At 31.4% G+C, this 20,464-nt stretch overlaps 1 protein-coding gene across 3 annotated transcripts in view; it reads left to right on the forward strand.

Moving 5' to 3' along the window:
- LOC129945619 (teneurin-a) overlaps positions 1 to 20,464 on the forward strand; it is a 609,733-nt gene that overhangs the window by 438,060 nt on the left and 151,209 nt on the right. For all 3 annotated transcript variants that reach the window (XM_056055457.1, XM_056055458.1, XM_056055459.1), the window contains one exon: positions 11,771 to 12,022. In XM_056055457.1, coding sequence (XP_055911432.1) covers positions 11,771 to 12,022 — 252 coding nt within the window. The remainder of the gene's footprint in view (positions 1 to 11,770; positions 12,023 to 20,464) is intronic.

Below are 20,464 nucleotides of genomic sequence, written 5' to 3' on the forward strand. Positions count from 1 at the left end.
ACAAAATTTATTTGAAATCGATATCTCTTCTGGTTATTGAGATATGGACGACGAAAAAAACGTGGCGAACGTACGGACATCTTTCTAAAAATCTTTTATTCCGATTCTAGGGACCTTGAAACGTCGAGAAATGTCAAAATTTTCAATTTGACGAATCGGACCCATTACAATAAATTCCAATGGGAAGTTAAAAATTCAACTAACTACATTTTCTTATGCAAATTATTTAGTTATTAAAGCTACGTTTTCTAATAAGACGTTTTGTGTTCTATAGTCCAATATTTGGGCAGCTGTGTATTTTTCAAGCTTTCATCCTTATTCATTGCAAAACAGTATTTAAATTTTGAAAGTTCTCTACAAAAATGGTGACAATTTTCAAGTTCCAGAACTAAAACAATTTAAGATTCTTTAAAGCATCTTTACATCTCGAAATAGTAAATCAGTTTAAAGAATTTAAGCTGGTAAACCGTGACCTGAAGAATGAAAACAGTCTGATGCGTCGTTCATAAACTGGAAAATATTGTCTTTATAGCCCGTAGTGTTGACGAAAACACTGGTTTTTCGATTTTTCGTCAATCTTTTTCGTTTTTAAACCCATTTCTATGAAATGCATTCAAATTGTCCAGATTTGTATTAAATGATCAACTTTTAGCCCACTTTCACTTGGGACTTACGAAATAAGCAGAATTCTCTTATTTAGGGCTCCAAAAAATAATGAAAAATGATCTTAGATAGGCTTCTTCTTATGCAACTGTTTGATGCTTATTTTGTAATGAAGTTAAGTGGTGCTGAAGTGAAGTTAGAAATTAATAACTATTCAAAAGTGAGCAATGAGCTCATGTCTCCGAAATTAGAAGAGGTTATTGTAGATGTCCTTGGACCGAGCTAGATGGAGAAGTTTGTTGGGTGGGGCCCTAGTTCACACATGACTGTAGCGCCACCTTAAGTAAGTAGGAAAGTATTGTAGATTTATTTTAAAAAGGGAAGACTGTGTGTTATTTTTTAAAGAGTTAATCCACTGAGATGTATTGATTGAACACTTTTAAGCTTTTTTCTTTATGGACATTTAAAAGCTAATGCAAATGCCTTACAATCCAGTAAAGACCTTAAAAATATAGCGTAAAAGAATTTACAGCAACAAATGTGCTAATTGATTAAGAAAATCATATTGTGCTGCTGTATTAATCCTCTTTCAAAAGCAAAGAAATAATTAAAGTCAAAATATAGATTATATGCCAAAGAAGCTTTTCTTTTAATTGCAGTATCAGCATTGCTCGTTTCTGAATTATCAATACCTGGAATTTGGATGGCATCGGAGAACAGTAAATTTTTCAAAATAAAGTTTATTAATAGATTAAAAAGGAAATTTCGCCATTTGCTGGTGATATATCTATAGTGTTTATTGTGATTGTAGCCAGTTATATGAATACCTCAAACATAGTCCGGATAAACTGAATCCTCTTGAAAAATATTTTTTCTTTTTAGGAGCACCAAACCCCCTTTTTTGAAATAAAAATATCTTATATAATTGCATATAGATCTCATTTTCATATAATTTTCAGCAAACAAATAAACAAAAAATTGCATCATCTGTAATATATTGAGCAAATATTTAATATTTAATTGTAGATTCAAATCCATCTTTTTTTTTTATTTTGATTGTGCACATCATCTGCCCCCACAGATTTTTTTCCTCCCCCAGTTAATCCCAAAGGTTTAGTCAAAATAATATCTTCTGAATCCCACCCTCGATTTCCCCTTTCCATCTCAAATATTTATTAGCTTATTTCATAAAAGATACAACAAAAAAAATACACATCCCTTCTGAATGCAACAATCATTGCCGTCGACATTACCGTTGCTTTTGCAAGTCATCGTCACAGTCAATAATCATAAACCCAATATACCATACCCAACAAACATTCAATTGGATATATGCAATTCCAATTGACGATTCGGTTTGATGATAAAATTTTTGCAAATGACATTAATCATGCAACAATGGAAGGAGTATTCAAAAAAAAAATCTAGTAACACAAGGAGTCTTCAATCAGGACCCCTCCAAACGGCACAATAATAATAATAATAATAATATAGAAACCCAGAGTGTAAAGCAAACACCCTCGAGATAATTTTTTTTTGTTAAACCTTTTTCCTTTGCAATTTGGTGACTAATATTTGTGTTCACACAAGGATAACCAAGAGCAGCTCTTAGAAATATACAGAAACTGACTGGTGGTTGTTCTGGTTGTATGCATGATCCAAAATGTTTGAAAAATAAAAGAAAAAAAAATCGAATTAAGGGATTGCCTTAAAATGTTCTTCTCAAACGGTTTCTTTTTTTTTCTTCATACTTTACCCTATAAAGGGAATATATAGTATTCGTTTTTGTTTGTTTTCCCTTTTTTCGCTGGAAAATCCCATCAGACCATCAGGCCCTTCAATGGACAGACATTTTTGTTTATTCATATACCAATATATATATTTATGTATGTAAGGCTGCGTGCGGAAGATCTTTTTTGGCCTTGCTGGGAAATTGTCATTCTGTCAAAACACAACCGACACGTGTATACAATTTTCATATGTGTTTAAAGGGTGTTTCAGTCTTAATAAACTTTAAAGAAATCCCATTTTAAAATTATCAAAACATCGCCTTAGTGAAGTTTTTAGGCCCTTTGATTCGAATGTCCAAATTTAGAGAACTATTTAACAACAAATCGTGACAACTTCAATCACGGATCTGAAAAAAAAACGCACAAAACTAATGACTTTTTTTAAATAACTGAAATTTTTAAGTTTGGTTTTGTTTGAATTCAATAAAAACAACATATTATCGATCTTCAAAAATTGAACAAGAATTATTTGATCTAGAAAAATAAATCATCCCCTAGATTCAAATTATGTTTGTAAATATAAAGTTAACACGTTCAAGAAATCTATGAAAAGAATCCTGCATAACGACCTTTTTTATAACTAAATAAAAGAACACCATAAACACCCTGTATTTAAAATATTTGGGGTGGCTTCTATTTAAGGAATGGCGAAAAATGTCCGCCTCCGGCATTTGTAGCGAGCTTTCCTATCATTATTTTATTATGTTCATATTTTTCGAGGCTAGAGAGAAGACCCTCTTTGATTTTGATTTTGCTTTGTTTTTTTTTTTTTTTGGTGGTAGGTATCCGTCGTTATATTTTTTCTACATCCTTTTAAACTACCCGGATTGCCAAGAGCGTTAAAATCGTTTTTGATGGGTAAAAATGATGCATACCGGAGAGAATAACGAAACGAATAACGTCAAATACGCGATAAGACTCCTTCTTGTTGCATAAATATTTGTTGAATGGTTATTTTTTGGGCCTAAATTTTGGGGTTGAATTTAAGCCGGAGATGAGGTATGTTTGCAGATGAATACACCACTTAACATAGGTACCTATACCTAACCTAACAACATTATTTTATGATGTATACCTATAGTCTGTGATATTTTCTCATTCCGCTATACTTTGTTTATCACAAAATTTGTGTATATCCTTGTTACACTATAATATACGTACGGTCGAGAGTTTTTTATGTGTATAAAATGTAGATATTGGGTATAATATAATGCCTTTTAATAAATGGAGCCCAAAAAACTTGATCCTTCTTTCATCATTTTACGAGTTGTTCAGTCAAACATGAATATCGTTATTATCATCATTTTTGTATGTCATTTCCTGCAATAGATAGGATAGTGAAAACACTAACACAAAGAGTGTGAGAGTCCTTGTGAATGAACTTTAATAAGGACTATTTAGTGTTGCGAACGTAATAAGTTCCCCCGCATCATTCTCTGGTTTCATACAATTGAAATTTGTAATCTCTTAAGTTCAAGTTTTCTTATATATTTTTTTTTAATTTCATTCTATTTTGTTTTTTTTGTTTAAAGCGAAAAGAAAAGGACTATCTTCAGAGGAAGAAAGAGTGACAGAGAGATGTATAAAAGCAAAAAGAAGGGGGTCGAGGACGAGATTGAAGGTTATGTCTATTTATGTGCCAGTGCGTGCTTTTATTTGCCAAGAGCATACAATACAATTTAAGGACTTTGCTCACACACCCTCAACCAAGTCTAGATTTCCTCTTTGGCTTGGTTCCTTCTCAAGTGATTTTGTGTACATTTTTTTTATTCTGTTTTTTTGAATTTGTGTATGCGGGCGCGCATAGCATTTTTTATTATTTCCACTTGAGAGTAATTTTACGCCGGGAATCCTTTAAGCTTCTTAAGGTTTTTCCCTGTCTGTTTACTTATTTACAAATTTTATTGTTTGTTTTATTCTTCATTTTTTTTTCTTGTTGTTTTGTATCCTTCGATGTCGTCTTCTTTTATTTTTCTGAGTATATGTATGCTCTGCGTGCAGAAAACGAATTCGCACGATACAAGGAGCACAAAACTCTAGAGCCTATTGGAATTTACGTATTTATACTCGAAGAGTATATGCAAATATATACTATACAGAGTAAGAGTACCTATACCCAATAAAATAACATTTTACAGTGTGGTGCATGGAACTCAAGTGGATATCTATACACGCAGCAGCAGCAGTCTTGCCTTTGCTACACATCTAATATAGGGAAGGTTATTAAATATTTATATACTTATGTTTTTTTATTTCCTTTTTTGATTCTGTTTTTGGAAAATAAGGCAGTGGATTTTATTTTTGAAGAACAAAAAAATGGAATAAAAAGAATCTTGAGATAAAAAGGTAATTTAAGACTGAAAAAATGTAACAGTTTGTAACACTTTTTTTTTTCCTGATATAAGGACGACACTGTAGAGAATTCCTTTTATATTCGAGGTATTTCAAGAACGTAGGACACTGGAGACTCCCATGAGTTGGAGTGGTTATTAAAATGTTTATGTGCATAGGTGGGTAGATATGTAAGGTAGCTATGAGGCACTCTCAGATAAAAGAAATTTTAATAAAATGTTAATGATGTCAATATGATATTGTTTACTTTTTTTTGTTTGCTTTTATTTTTATTTTTTTGTGGGTATGGGATTTCTTATTGCGACTTTTGTACTTCCAATAAAATATGTACAACCCTCTGCGTACAAACATATCTTTACGTTTAATATTTGATTGAGAAAGTAAAATTTAAAATATTTTATAAATCACTTTTTCCTTTGTCGGTTGTGAAAACTGTGAGTCTTACCGAGATGTAGAACGGTATTTTAACTTTTGATGTCTTCAAGGAATGAGAATATTTTAAAACATTTTTTGAAATACCTAAACAATGATACAAAAAAACAATGGGGTTATATTTGTTCACCATTTTCTGCTGTAAAAATTGCTCTTGAATTAAAAAAAAAAAAACAGTTTAGTTCACTCTTTATAAAACTTTAAACAAATGAGTGAGAAAGGTACGAAACCCAAAGGGAGTTTTCTTTAAACAAAAAAAAGGCAACTGGTTTTATAATATGTTGCCTCTACTGCTAATAAAATCTTAAAAATTAACATACAAGTAGTTAAGTTTACATACAAAATTAGAGTCAATTTAAGCTATATCACTAAAAAGAGTACGTATACGCCACAGTGTACATTTGATTTGTTTCTGCGCTTGTACACTTTTTTGTATTATTAACTTTAAAAAAGGTCTAAAAATGAGCAAATTATTTTGAAACCAAAGCTTTTATTTTATTTACTTTAGCCGAAACAAATAATACAAATTTGTTTATTGATTTAGGTAATATTTAGTGTAGGAATTTAATTCCCCTATAACTATGACAGTTACAACTATCTTCATTTATCCAAAAGAATTATAAATTTCCCGTCATCGTTGATCGATGATTATCGGTTCACTTAAAAATGTTAAAAGGTCAGATTGAAAAAAAAAATCTTGCCAACAAATTGTAAGGACACTGAAAAAATTCTTGCGCAGACCCAAACATTTCCAATAATTACCCTTTTTAATCTTAAAATTATGCGTAGGCTTTAATTAATCCTTATGAAAAAAAGGAATTCATTCATAATACACCAGGTAGGTAGGTACTGTATAGAGCTATCCTTAAAGTATAAAATTCGACCCTTATTCGTACAACTAGCGCTATACGAATAACTCATCGAGTAAAATATTTTAAGGACTTGCATTCGTTACATAACCTCAAGCGAAAGGAATAAGCTTTAAAAAAGAAGTCAACGTTCGTTTGGTTAAACGAAAAGTATATATACACGATTCACCCTCCAGGTATGAAATATTCAGGCATTGACTACAACGACGACGATGACGACGAACGCCGAGTGACGCCCAGACAAGCACACCAAATTAAAAAAAAAAAAAAAGAGAAATGGAAGCCAGTAATTCCTCATTTCCGGATCAGACGGATTAATGTTTGCAGATGGATTTTGCTTTTTGGTCCTTCTGGCATTGCTTCATGATGTGTTATATATTAATGGGTATAGGTATATTTTCAGGATATATAGTAAATCCTTCTTTGACGGAAGTAGCGAGGGTGGCGATAATTTTTTTTTTTTTACTTTTTTTTGTCTTGTCATTTTCAAAATTAAAGTCGCGAAACTCATATTATTCCACGATAATGACACCAAAGAACGTGAACTCATAAAAATACAAAAAGTAATGCATATCTACATATGTGAATTTTTTGAAAGAATCAACAAAACGATTGGGTATCAAATATAGTGACAGGCTTAAAAAGGATTATACTATAATATTTTTTGTTGTAGCTGTATATTTTGAATATGTTATACTTTAATAATTGTATTTAAAATTTAATAGATTAAAAAAAAAACACGTTTTTGAAATCATCAAGGGGATTATGTGGCAAGGGTTAAATAAAAGTCAACAACATATTATGTACTGTAGTACATCTAAGTTGTGAACAAAACCTATATCTCGTTCTTCCCAGAGCCATATATGGTACTTTTTTTTTATTAAATTATGCTAAACTTACTCATTTTTGAAACCAGCAGGCTTTCATTTTCCCTTCCCTACAAATGTAGTTAAATGTGTTATAAGTCCTGAAAAATAATATGACTGGTAAGCAACGGCAATTGATTTTTAAACCGACGTGTATTTATATATGTGTACTACAATTATTGTATATTGAAAACAGAAATTAAACAAAATATTTAAAAAATATTCTTTTCAAAACAATCTTGCAAATAAATTCGGTTTCCAAATCTTGTATTTTCTTAATTAGTCAAAAATCGCAAATAATTTAACAAAATTCCGCTTAGAGAACTTTTGGTTGCTCTAAATTTTGTATTACTTTACTATTTTTCTATTATAATGGTTTTGAAAAATATTCAATAAAACCATATAACGACTAATTACAGCCAAAAGTCAAACAAAAAGTTATAAATATTTACTCAAACTGAAACCATGAAATAATTTAAGTATGACTAAATATTTCTAAAAATGTCACACAGAGATTTTATAATCAGACCATAAGCAGAAGCACACACACGTGCCAAACAAATATTAAGTGTTACAAATATCGTTATCAGGACCCTGAGTTTTTACCCATGACACATTATTTTTACAAAATCGAATAATTGAAACCTTCACCATATCCATTTGGTATAGCATAAAAACGTGCCTATTTGCAAAAGCACGTGTTTGACTCTAACCAATGATACAGGATAAGCAAGAGAACATAGCAGTACAGGATTTAGAACTATATAGGTACATTAGATGGAGGTATACCTTTACACAAATACAAATAACGATGATTAATGAAAAACAAAGTCTGACGAAATAGCGCAGCAAAACATCACTACAACATAAAAAACCACCACCCCAACACCGATAAAAACATTATTCTAATCTTATTTTGCCTCCTCTGGGATACCTTTCCCAATGTATAAATGTACCTACACAAGATTCGTAAGGATTACGATCATGATGGCATTAGGAAACAGGTGATATATATCTTTTTGGGGATACCTTTATATCTCTTCTATATCACAAAAGTCTGCATGATGATGGGGGAATGTTAAAAAGCACAACATCAAAATGCTCGTTTTTTTTTCTAAGGGGAAACAGACATATTAGTTGGATTTGTAACTGGATTATAAAGTTTATTTCGGTGATGAAGCATTCTTTATTTTTTTTATTGTTCTTAGTTTACAGTGGATCAACGTTGTGGCCTTGGAGTAAATTTGTTAGGTACATAAACTTCAAAGTCAAGGTTGTGATTTTGATGAATTTTTTCTTTGTAAAAGTTGGGAATGGTTTGTTGTTTTTGAAATGTCAAATTGGAGGTCTGAAAGCAAGTTTCCTTCATAAGCAAATAAAATTAATGATTCCAGCAAAAAAGTATGAAAATTAAAAATAAGGCTTGTAAAGGGTAATTCATCACTAGTTCTCATCTAAAATTTTGAATCATCACTTAAATTTTATATTGAACTTAAAATTTGTGTTATCGGTTATATTTTCTATTGATGCTGTTTATTGTATAAACGTAATATCATGTAAATGTTGGCCGATTCAAAAGATTTAATGGGTATCTTGCAAAGAAGCTTACTCCTTAAGATTTCAGACTTGACATATCCCCGGAGAAAATGCTCAGAAACTGTGATATCGCAGAATCTAGGCAAACATTTTATTGTAGCAAAACCAGACATTAATTGTTTTAAAATATAATTGCTGTACAGTGTCTATTATCTTACGCACTGTATAGCTGATTGCGCCGCTGTTACGAAACCTGATATTACCGAGACGTTGATTTTCAGGAAGCACATGGTCCGATAAAGGTTATCATTGACCAAAAATTCCGATAGCCCATGCACCGTACCGTTATTTTTAATAGATGGAATGGTTGCTTTTGGTAATCTTCACTAGACCAAATATGGGTATTTTTAACTTCCCATAGGAAGTTATTGTAATGGCTCCGATTTGTCAAATTGAAAATGTTGACATTTCTTGACGTTTCAGGGTCCCTAGAGTCGAAGTAGAAGATTTTTAGAAAGATGTATGTGCGTGCTGGTGTACGTACGTTCGTACAACCGTACTTCCGACGTTTTTGTTCGTCGTCCAAAGCTCAAGAACCAGAAGAGATAATATCTATTTCAAATAAATTTTGTTATGCACATAATAAGTCAGAAAGATGCAGAAAGGGCTCTCAAGAAAATTACGTCGGTGGTTTTTTTACCGTAGCAGTTTGAAAAAAAAGGTGAAAATTTTGGGTAGCCCTAAATATCTTACGAACCAAAAACGCTAGAGACTTGAATTAAATTGTATGTAAAATATTGTAATGTGATATCAAAGAAGTATATTTTTTTCTTTAAAATCCATTCAACGGTTTATAATAATGAAATATAATTTCATTCCAAAACAATTTTGTTCAACGAAGAATAATGTTTTTTACATCTGGTAAAATTTTAAGAGAAATCAAATGGATAGTTTTTTTTTTATAAAAAATAAAAATCTAAAAAAACTTTACTCAAAGTTGGTAAAAATTGAATATCGATTGAAATATCTTTTCAAAAACTTGACATTTAGGCTTCAAACTTATTTTGTCTTTTAAGAAATATTATTTGCAACATTCAGAAATATGTTGAGAAAAATCGAATTGACAATTTTTTTACAAAAAATAAAAACCTAAAAAAAAATTAATAGTTGGTAAAAATTGAATTTCGACTTAAATACCTTTTCAAAACTTTAAGATATTTGCTTTAATTTACTTTTATCTTTCAAAAAATATTGTTGTTAACATTCAGTAAAATTTTGAAAAAATCGAATTGACAGTTTTCGTACACAAAATTGAAAACCGAACAAAAATTGGTAAAAAATGTTTTTTGATTTAAATATCTTTTCAAAAATTTGAGATAATAGCTTCTAACTAATTTTAACTTATAAGATTGATTGTTTTTAACATTAGGACAAAGTTTGAGAAAAATCGAATTTACAGCTTTTTTACAAAAAATAAAAACCTAAAAAAATGTATAAAAGTTGGTCAACATTGATTTTCGCCTCAAATATCTCTTAAAAAATTGTAGATATTGGCTTTAAACTACTTTCATCTTTCAAAAAATATAGTTGTTAATATTCAGTAAAATTTTTAAAAAATCGAATTGATAGTTTTTGTACAAAAAATTAAAAACCTAAAAAAATTTAACAAAAGTTGGTAAAAATTGATTATCGACTCAAATATCTTTTCAAGAATTTGAAATATTGGCTTCAAATTAATTTTGTCTTATTAGAAATCTTGTTTTTAACATTCGATAGAGTTTTGAAAAAAATCGAATTGATAGTTTTTTTTACAAAAAATAAAACTTAAAAAAAAATAATACTAAGACTTGGTAAAAATTTACTTTCGACTCATATATCTTTTTATAATTTCAAAATATTATCTTCGATATTACTTACTTCACAGAAAATGTTGTTTTCTGTATTCAGTAATTTTTAAATAAAAATCGAACAAAAATCCGTATTTTAAGCAAGACAAATCGACAGACGGGATGGGAAGTTATCACTGTGGGTCGCATCCCAGCCTCTTTTTTTGATAAGTTATCCAAAAGGCTTTATCATTTTTCCAAAGCATATTTACTGAAAATATATAATAGGGCAAGTTTCACAATGCAACAAGACAAGTAGACGTATCAATTTGTTCTTTAAAAATTTTAAATTACATAAATTTTTCCATTTTTCACTTTTTAAGATCTAAATCTTAAATTCAGATTGATTTCTAAAACATTTTTAAAGTGGAATGTTAAAAGTCTTCCATGAATAATTTTTTGGATTTCTTTGAACATTTTTTTCTGAAAAAAACACTGTAATATTTTATATTTTTAATAACTCTATTTTATAACCATAAACAATGAATAAAACAATGACAAACAGTTTGAAGTTGGTTACAATAAAACCAATTCAATTCTTTTTTGTAAAATTGATCTCAAAAGAAAACAAATAATGCATGATGAATTTAAATACAATTATTTTATCATTGTGTTCACACGAAAAAAAAAACAAGAGATGATCATAAAGGAAGGTTGTGTAGCACGTATATATGATATTGATGCGGTGTTTTTGCATTTCTCATTTCATTGTTTCAAAAACCTCAAATGTGTAAGTAACGCAATATTGGAAGCCAGTAAAGCACAATATTTTGCAATTTTTAAGGATTTTTTACACTCAAAACGGCAGCAGCAGTGTTGTGTGGCGGCCGGCCGGCCGGCCATCGCCGCACCATTGCCTCTGGCCAAACAATCCGATAAAAATTATAGTTGTATCCTTATGGCTCATCACTGGGCGCAACACTTTATTTAACTTTTTATATTTGTTTGTTTGTGTAACAAAAATGTATCCTTCCGCGTGTGAGGTCTGTGCTGTACGGCCGTCTGTGTGAAATAACAACAAAAAGATATAAAACACAAAAATATAAAAAAGTTAACTCTGCGTATGTACTCGTCGTGTACGTGCAATCAGTTTTGTGTGGAGCATCCTGTTATCTCAGAATAGACCCATGGCAACAACATTCATACACAAACACATCAATAAAACACACACACATACGTATATGAACAGAAATAAAACACAAAATATACATACCACCCTGTGCCCGGCGCGGCCCGGTGACCGGGCGATAAAAACATTGTTCGCTCTTGTATTGATTTATGTATTTTAATTTAAAATTTCCGTCTTACTTAACAACCCACCGATAAATAAAATAATACAAAAACAAAACAAACATACTATAGTAGCCATTTACATTCTTTTAACGCCAAAGTTTTATTTTATTTTTAAATTTTTTACTTTTTGTGTTTGTTTGCAGATTGGGTACCATGCAAAGTGTAAGCCACCAACAACAGATGGCGCAAAATATGTCAACGGGTAATAATTCCATAGCTGGGAGTAGTGGTGGTGTAGATCGCGGCGGTGGCGGTAGTGGAGTTGGAGTTGGAGGAGTCGGTGGAGGGTCACATTGCCAAATGACCGGAGCTTCACCTCTTGTTATGCCCGGATTCCCATTGAGGACATCACATTCAGCGCATACGCCGCACTATTCGCCGTATTCTCCATCAAGGTAAATGTTATGGATATCCTTATAACTTTCGTGTTTAAACGTACCTTCATATGCAACTATGTCTGTGTGTGTGTAGGAGTATTTTGTATGTTTTTCTCTATTTTATGTTAAAATTTTCTTTCGGAGATATAATGAATGTTGTGTGTATGATCTGATGGTTTGTGTCATGTAGGTTTGTTTTAATTATTTGTTGTTTGTTAGTGACAATTTATTTGTCAACTCTGCGAATGTAATATTTAACTTTACTCTTTAATTTAACATGATTATTAGGGAGAAGAATAAAATTATATAATTTGTAGGGTTTTGTAGGATTCTACCTACACATAACATACACACTGAGGTATTACTTCAAAAACAGAAATTACATATGTGGGCAGTGGCATTGTTGTAAGGATAAAACATTCAGCACAAGGTCCATCATAATAACAAGTATTGTTTAAGATATTGATAGTTGGCTTGAAAATTAAAAGGTTGTAGTAGTATATTTGAAATGCATTCACAGGGCCATCTATTTTGCAGTTTCAAAAGTAAACGTAAAATATTTGTATTTGTCATGATATTTCTTTGTTATTATAAATTTTGAGCGTTGCGTGCAACACTACATCATTTAAAAGAGAACCACCCGAATTGTTCACCTATTTTTGACACATATTGTGTATCTTAGCCATAACTAGACGAATGTTGGTTTTTAAGTGCTCAAAAGTAAAAATTTATCTGCATAAACACGGTCTTCGCGTAGCTTTAAACAAAAACTCCAGCGGTTGTGAAATGGCATGATCTTGGTGGCTAGTAAATATCGCGGCCATTAATTGTCTGTCGAAACCACATACTCTCCAAGTCGTATTCTCTAATAGCAGACAAAATAAAATGCACGACTGGGTCGCACGAACTTGCTCCTGTAGGCTAAGAGTATGTTTAAAAAAGTACATATATTAGATTTAAAAATACACCTGTAAAATAAGTTTGTCTTCAAAGATATAAATGCCAATATGTACAATTGTACATAATGAAAACCATAGTACTCTCATGAGCAGAAACTTTTAGGGCGACCAGTACATGAAGCCGAGTCGTTGGCGTGGCGTTAGTATTGAAAGTGGAGAAATTCAGAGGGAGCGAGAGAAAAATATTATTTCTATTTACATAAGCAGCCAGCAGAATAAGGGAGATAATTAATTTTCGACCCAAAAAGTCTACAAAATTTCCTTCATTCTATTTGAGTCTATCCTTGTATATATTTTCACATAAAGAGCTTCCATATGAAGGTTCATGAATTTGTTTTTCTTTTATTTATATCAATGCGCTTTATATAAAAAACAAAATGGCTTAATATTGTATCTAATAAGGGGATGAAACAAACTTTTGCATGCTTACGTCAGCTGTTTAGGATCTTTTACCGATATTTGTTTTTATTTACAATCATAAGTCTGCTTTTACTCGGGTAGGATCTTTGTATATGAAAAATGGTGTCTATCATGTATAAAGCTACGATGCGATTCATATAGATTCAACTTGTTCCTTCAAAGCGTTTTTCCTTTAGGTTTAGATAGCTTTATTGTAATTTCATATTAAAAGAACCAGGATGGAAAACAAATAAGATATGAAAGAGGCAGACCTTGAATGTTTAAATTGTAAAGCGATCGCCTATTGTTTGTGTGGTTAGGTAGCAGGTAGATGTCTAAAACGAATAAAGAATAGTTCATTGGAAAGCTTAGCTTTATGCAGAAAGATAGATAAGGACATGTTTATTATGATAATGAAAGAATTTTATTGGTAGCAAAACTTGTGCTAAGTATTTATTCTTTTATATAGACTAAGGAAAGTTAAATATGTGTGAAAAAACCTTATTCGTAAAGAATAATATTTTAAAATCACATATACAAAGTTACCAAGATATTACTTCTTGATAGACACTTTAAAATAGATTGTTTATTAAATATATCATATAAATGTGTACCAAATGCATTAATTTGGATGAAAGATAGGAATGTAATTACAATTTTGTCAAAATAATGCGCTCTTTCGGGCTCATGCACAGTTAAAATAATTTAAAAAAAAGTATTTTAAGATTCAAAATTTTACCTGAAAAATAAGTTTGTCTTCAAAAATTTGAATGCCATTTTATTAATCAAAAAACAGTTGATTTTTTTAAATTTTTATTTTGAAAATCGTTAGAGCGGTTTTTTTTAAATTAATTTTTTATATATAAAATTTTCCAATTTTGTTCTAAAAATATTTTTGGAATGCAGTTGTTTAGTGATTGTAAATATACGTCTTACGTTTGAATTTCGTAAAAAATTGTTGACCCGTTTTTGAGATATAGAGTTTTGAAAAATAAAAATTCAATATTTTTTTAAAAATCAAAAAAATAAAAAATTGCACTTTTGTTAAACAGATATTGTTAAGGCAATATAGGAGCTTATTCAGAAAAAAAAATTATTAAAATCAGTTCATAAGTTGCTGAGAAAATTAAAAAACAAAATAACGGTTCTATGAGCGGTACCTTTCCAGAGCAATACAAAAATATGGTTTTCTTATGGAAAGACACCAAGGTAAAAATTAAAATTTTAGAGAAAATTAAAAAAAAATCTATCGGTTTGTTTTTGAGAAAATTCGAATTTTAGTTTTTTGACCAAAAATATTGTATGGTGGCCACTGTTAATTTTGATCTTAAAAAAAAAAATTAAAAAAACGCCTAACGCGAATCTGCTCAAAACCTTAACTTCCAAGTTTGAACTCAATCGACCCAATGGTTTAGGCTGTAGGAGCGTGGACAGACAGACAAAACCGACCGGACGGAATCGCGTTACCCACTTTTTTCGACTTCTCTAACATCGTAATATCTTGTTTGATTAAAATCTCGAGTTCGAAATTTTGCACGAATGCAAAACTTGCCATATAGTTCCTATATGTCGCAAGTAAAAATTCAGTTATCATATGACAATTGCGCTCCGAACTGACGGTCATAGTTTTCTCATCGTCGTTTTCAAAGAATTGAGGTCCAATCACATCCCTGGACCAAAGATTGGATTTAATGGCCTCTCTTCAATTACTTGAGGATTTTCAGAACCACAAATACGACAGTTTGTTTAGTAACACACCCACCGAGTGAGAAATGATCTTCATCGCTGAAGAAAATGTTGTTCAAAAGATCGCTGTCCAGCGCTTGTTTTTCAAGCACCCATTCGATGTATCTTCAACGTTGTGAATCGTCAGATGGCTTTCAGTTGTATTATGAGCGGGACCTTATAAGTCAGTTTAGATCCAAATGCAAAATATGCCAAATTGTGCCGTAAGACAGTCCCTCTCGAAAACGAAGAGGAATCGACACATTTGGGACTTTGGCAACGCTTTCACTTACATCATCAATATTTTCAGTAGTACGAGCGAAACGATGTTTCACAAACCTTACAAAATCTGTTACCAATTCAGACGATTGTGCAAACCATAATCTCCCTCTCAAAGCACAATATGTGGCTGTGGGACAATAACATTTTTTGTAGTAGGTTTTAACAATAATATAACAATAATATAATATTTGTATGCATTGTGCGAAAGCTAAACGAACCATTTCCGTAAATGTCAGACTTACAACTGTAAAGAAAATTGATGTAGCAACTTAGCTTCACATCAGATGTCGAATTGCAGCCCTATTATTTTGAAACAGGAAAGGCATACATCGTTATATTTTGTTTAAAAAGAGTCAAGATTTTTTGCAAGGTGAATTAAGCCTTGGATAAATATAAAGTCAATCTATTTGTGTTGGTTTTATTCTAAAAAAAACACTAACAATTAAATTTTGTCAACAATTAGAACATGGTGTCAGAATCATTATTTTTCATAACATAAAATAATTCGGAATTGAATGTCGTTCCATTTTATGAAAATTAGTTAAGATACCAAGTTAATATGTGCAGAATAAAAATAAACAGGATTAGAATTAGCTTTAAATAAAATGTTTACTTTTCATAAGTAGTTATTTACTTAGGTAGTACTCCTGGCGAGTGGTATGGGTTAAATCCCTTCATACCTTCACTTGTAATCCATTGGGTGGACAAGTTTACCTCAAGATTAATATTTTTGTCATGAATTTGTGAAATGATAGATTTGGCATAAGAAATTGTCATTGACTTAACTTGCACTCATAAATCTATCAGAAATTTAATTTTCATCAACAAATCTTTCCTGGACATTTTGATGTTTGTATTTGTTAAATGAAGTCAATGTTTTTACTCGTTTTTGAACATAACGTTTCACTTAAATGTGATTTTCAAAAGCCAGTAAATCTCAATTCAAAAAAATCAGGACTCCAATCTGAAGTTAATAACTAAATAAAATACCACTAAAAAATACTCAAAACATACTTTAAAAAAAAAAAAAAATTTCTCAAGACTTTCTTGCATATTAAAAGGCTGAATGAACTCGAAATAAATTCGTTAAAAGGATATTTTCCAAGAAATTGCTAAGGATTATGTACTTACAAATCTGCATGAGGTTAAGAACTACCTCCCTAGACACACGTAGTTACTTGATGCAAATTTGAAGGTCATGTTGTGTAATTCTGCAACTTAAAAGGTCAACAATGTTCCTAGAAAACTAAATTTATCGCATTTAAGATATATTCATTACTTTTAAACGTCAGAAAATTAATTTATGTATATCTATACTTTAAGGGAATATTGAACTAGAAAATCTTTATATTTTATAAAGGGTATTAAAGAAATCAAAACGCTGATTAGTAATTGAAAAAAAAGAAGTAGAACTAGCGCTCGTGTCTTAAGTGCTACCCTTTTTTATTTTTTTGTAATTGAACGATTTTCTTTCCAAGAACTAGGAACTAGCTAAATGAAAGAGAAATCAAAGAACAGTTCCCAGAAAATTAACCTTAAAACCTTTTTGCTAACCTTAAACTAAAAGAATAAAACATGCAGTTTTTGTTATTAATGTTTTATTTTCCTTGTATAGAAAAATAATAATTTTGACGATTTTTTGATGTAAATATCACTAACAAAAATCCATTTATAGCTTATTGAAGACCAAATTACATATCTAGAGGCGTCTAACATGTCTGCAAGACTATACTTAAAGTGCCATAAGTTCATATACTTTTTCCCATTCAAGAGATAATCTTGAATTGGTTGTTTAAATCTGCAAATAAATTAACGTTGTGCTTCTCCAAATATAAAGCTGGCAAATGTTCCCTTATTGAATATGTAAATCCGGATACTACAGTGGTATACAAATCAAGAGGATATAAAATTGTGTAGGCTTGTTTTCTCAAATACAGAAGATCCCTCAAATTTGTCTGTCCATCATCTTTGGGATAATTCTCCCCATAAAAATAGCCAATCCCATGTTCAAAACATAAGTGTCTTAAGATCCCACATTAATCGTTATCAAATGGCTTATACAAATTCATAAATTACTCAAAAGTACATGCTATGCAATGTATATGTGTGTTTGTAAAGAAGCTACATTAATCTTTCAGTTGTGGTAAGCAATAGTCTTGCTTTTCGTGGCCACTTAAAACGCTAACCCACGCAAAGTACAAATCATGAGTTTTCCTTATTCGTACTTTAATTTTTTTTTGTTGGTTTGTTTATTTTTCGAGGATCTTACCAGCTTAGTTGCAACAAATCACACCTCTATCCCTTTTATAACGTTTACAAAAAACAACAAAAAGACAAAAAGCAGGGCATCTGCAACAGCAGGCAACACCCATGCAGTGGCAGTGATACTCGTACAGCAACAGCATCATACAGCAGCAATGTACCTATATCTACCACCAAGTAGTCTTAAGCCAGACAAGACGAACAAATAATTCCATAGATCTTTTTTATTCCTTGAAAGTTCCAGTAGTTGTTGCAGAAGGCGAGATGTACCTATGTACCTTCTCTACTTCTATACTTATATAAGCCCATTGATGGCGGTATTTGGCGCATTATTTTCTTCCTTTTTTTATATTTTCTTTTTCCATCAGAATACTTCTAATTTCCATTTTTGAATTCGATGCTGGGTCGGGAGCTGTATTCGTTTTCCGTAGGTCTTTGTATATATGTATGTGTGTTGTGATGAGGATTATACATTACATTATACTATAGCGCGCCTGAGTGGCGTGTTTCTTTGGTTGGATTACTTTTTGGAGTCGCTGCAAAAATCGTGATACGCGTGGGCGCAAAAACACTATGTCAAGTTGTTCTTGCAACCATCTATAGGTACTATCGAAGTTGTTCTTGTTGGATAAAGAACTTTATTCAAGGACGTATTTATTATTTAAGAAAAGGCCCCATTTGAGGTTTGAGAATAAGTATACGAACAAAAGGTTGAAAAAGGCTTAACTCAAAAACCAAACAACTGGAGGTAATTGCAAAAGGTTCTAGGTGTTCTTAAACAAAATTTGCACAAATAACTATTGAACTTCAAGATCTTAAGTAAGGATCTTTATATCAATCATGGATAATTTTCAAAAATAACTTTTCGACCAAAAAGTTTTCTGAAAAGAATATTAGACTAATTTCCAGTTCGGTATATGAGTCCGTATTTATGTATGTATTTCCAAAATAATTCTGGATTGCAATATGAGAAAAGAGACCAATTTGCCCGTTTCTTCTCATTTCTCAGCCTCATTTTTTTCAAGTTTTTTTGTACGCGGTTCCTGCTCCTTGCGAGAAATTGACAATTCTTAAGTGCTTTATAAAATTGTTCGTTTAATTTCGGCACAAAAACTGTAGGTTCTCTTCTTTCTTGAAATGACTCACACACAGGTATGGTTTAGAGTTGTAAGTCACTAGGCCTTAGTTTTGTATGGACTATTGTGCCACCTAATTTATTTTTTTAAGAAAGTACAATCACACCACCACTAGCTCAAAAATCTCTCTCTGCATTACAGTATCGTGTTGTATTTTCCTAGCCCCAAGTAGGATATTTAGGATTACTAAAGTAGCTTGCCAAGTAAAATTGTTTGCTGATCACCGAAAATAATGTTTTGATCAAAATTCATTTGAAAGACACATTTAGCGGAAATACAATGTTGCTGTTAGTTGACTGACTTCAGCTCTTGTTTTAAACAAACTTTTAAGGCCTTAAGACCTAAATCTTTATGCAAAATATGGTGTAAAGTGGTATGCTTAATTTTTATGATTGACGAAGAATATAAAACTCAGTTTTTGATCAACACTGTGGCCTACAGTACTAAGTGACACACACGGTTTGGATTCTTCATATCACTAACTTCTAACAACAGCTCAAGTTTTCATTATTAAGGGTTTTGAATACAAATTTTATAGTTATCGGTTTTGCTAATTTTTTGAAAACCATGAGTTTCTGCGTTTTTTAAGAATTTTAGTGTTCAAATATTTAAAAAAAAATATTCCTAGAACGTCAATGAAATATAAATGTCACTACAGGAGACTTATTTTCCTAAAATACAGCCGTGGTTATCTACAAAAAGATTTCATTTGAATTCATTCGTCTTTAGATATTTTTCCGTGGTGTGTACCCAATTTAAAAAAACACATAGAAACATACTTACCTTTATTTTGTGTTTCTACCTTAAGGTATAGAGACCTTTATCTATACCGTTGAACATTTCTTTATATTTAAATCTTCTTGTATTTTTGCTATGCTTTTGCAGTCGTCCCTAATGACACCTTTTCGTGACGTGGGAAATTGGCTATTATATGTTACTTTTGGATGCTGAAGCTGGATGACTAGCTCGCTGGCTAGGGCTGGCTGTTCTCATGTATCCATTTTGTAGGGTTACTATATGTGGGGTTTTTGAAGAAGCCAGTATCACGTGGTAATGAGGTGCGAGCTTGGAGATCGTTCGAAGTGTTTTCTATGAAATGCTTATATTATTCATATGGAATTGGCATCAGGCAAGCATAATTCGTTGTAAAGAAGGATCCTCATCAACTTCATAGTCATCGTCGACGACGACACGTCGTCATCGGCGTCGTCATCGTCGTAGTCGTTTTCGTCGTCCTCTCTAATTGTGAACATGATGGGGGATTCGGTTGATAGCTCCACCCATTGAACGAAAGATTATTCAAATTTTTATACACCTTAATGGCTTTATATGTACATATATATATACATACTTTTTTTTCTCATTTAAGAATATTTTTTTTTTGCTTGCCCTGAAGGATCCTTTTGAACGCACGTTGCTTTTCATTTGCATGGTATGGTACGGTACAGCGTGGCTGGCGTGGCACGACAAGGGGTGGCATATGAGTGTACCTTAAAGTATAAATGTAAAAAGAAAAATGGTTTTTCATTTCAAATAAAAAATCAAAGGACGTGTGATGCATATTTAGTGATGCTTTGGAATTGAAATTGCTCGAGTGAGTGAGGTGTGTAAGCTCCTTTTTTTGGTTAAACGTGGGCTGGTCATAGATGTGGAGATGTTGGTGATGATACTCTTATAGGAGAGGATAAGACAAATCT

This window comes from Eupeodes corollae, chromosome 2 (assembly GCF_945859685.1).
Source record: "Eupeodes corollae chromosome 2, idEupCoro1.1, whole genome shotgun sequence".
In the NCBI taxonomy this organism is placed as follows: domain Eukaryota; kingdom Metazoa; phylum Arthropoda; class Insecta; order Diptera; family Syrphidae; genus Eupeodes; species Eupeodes corollae.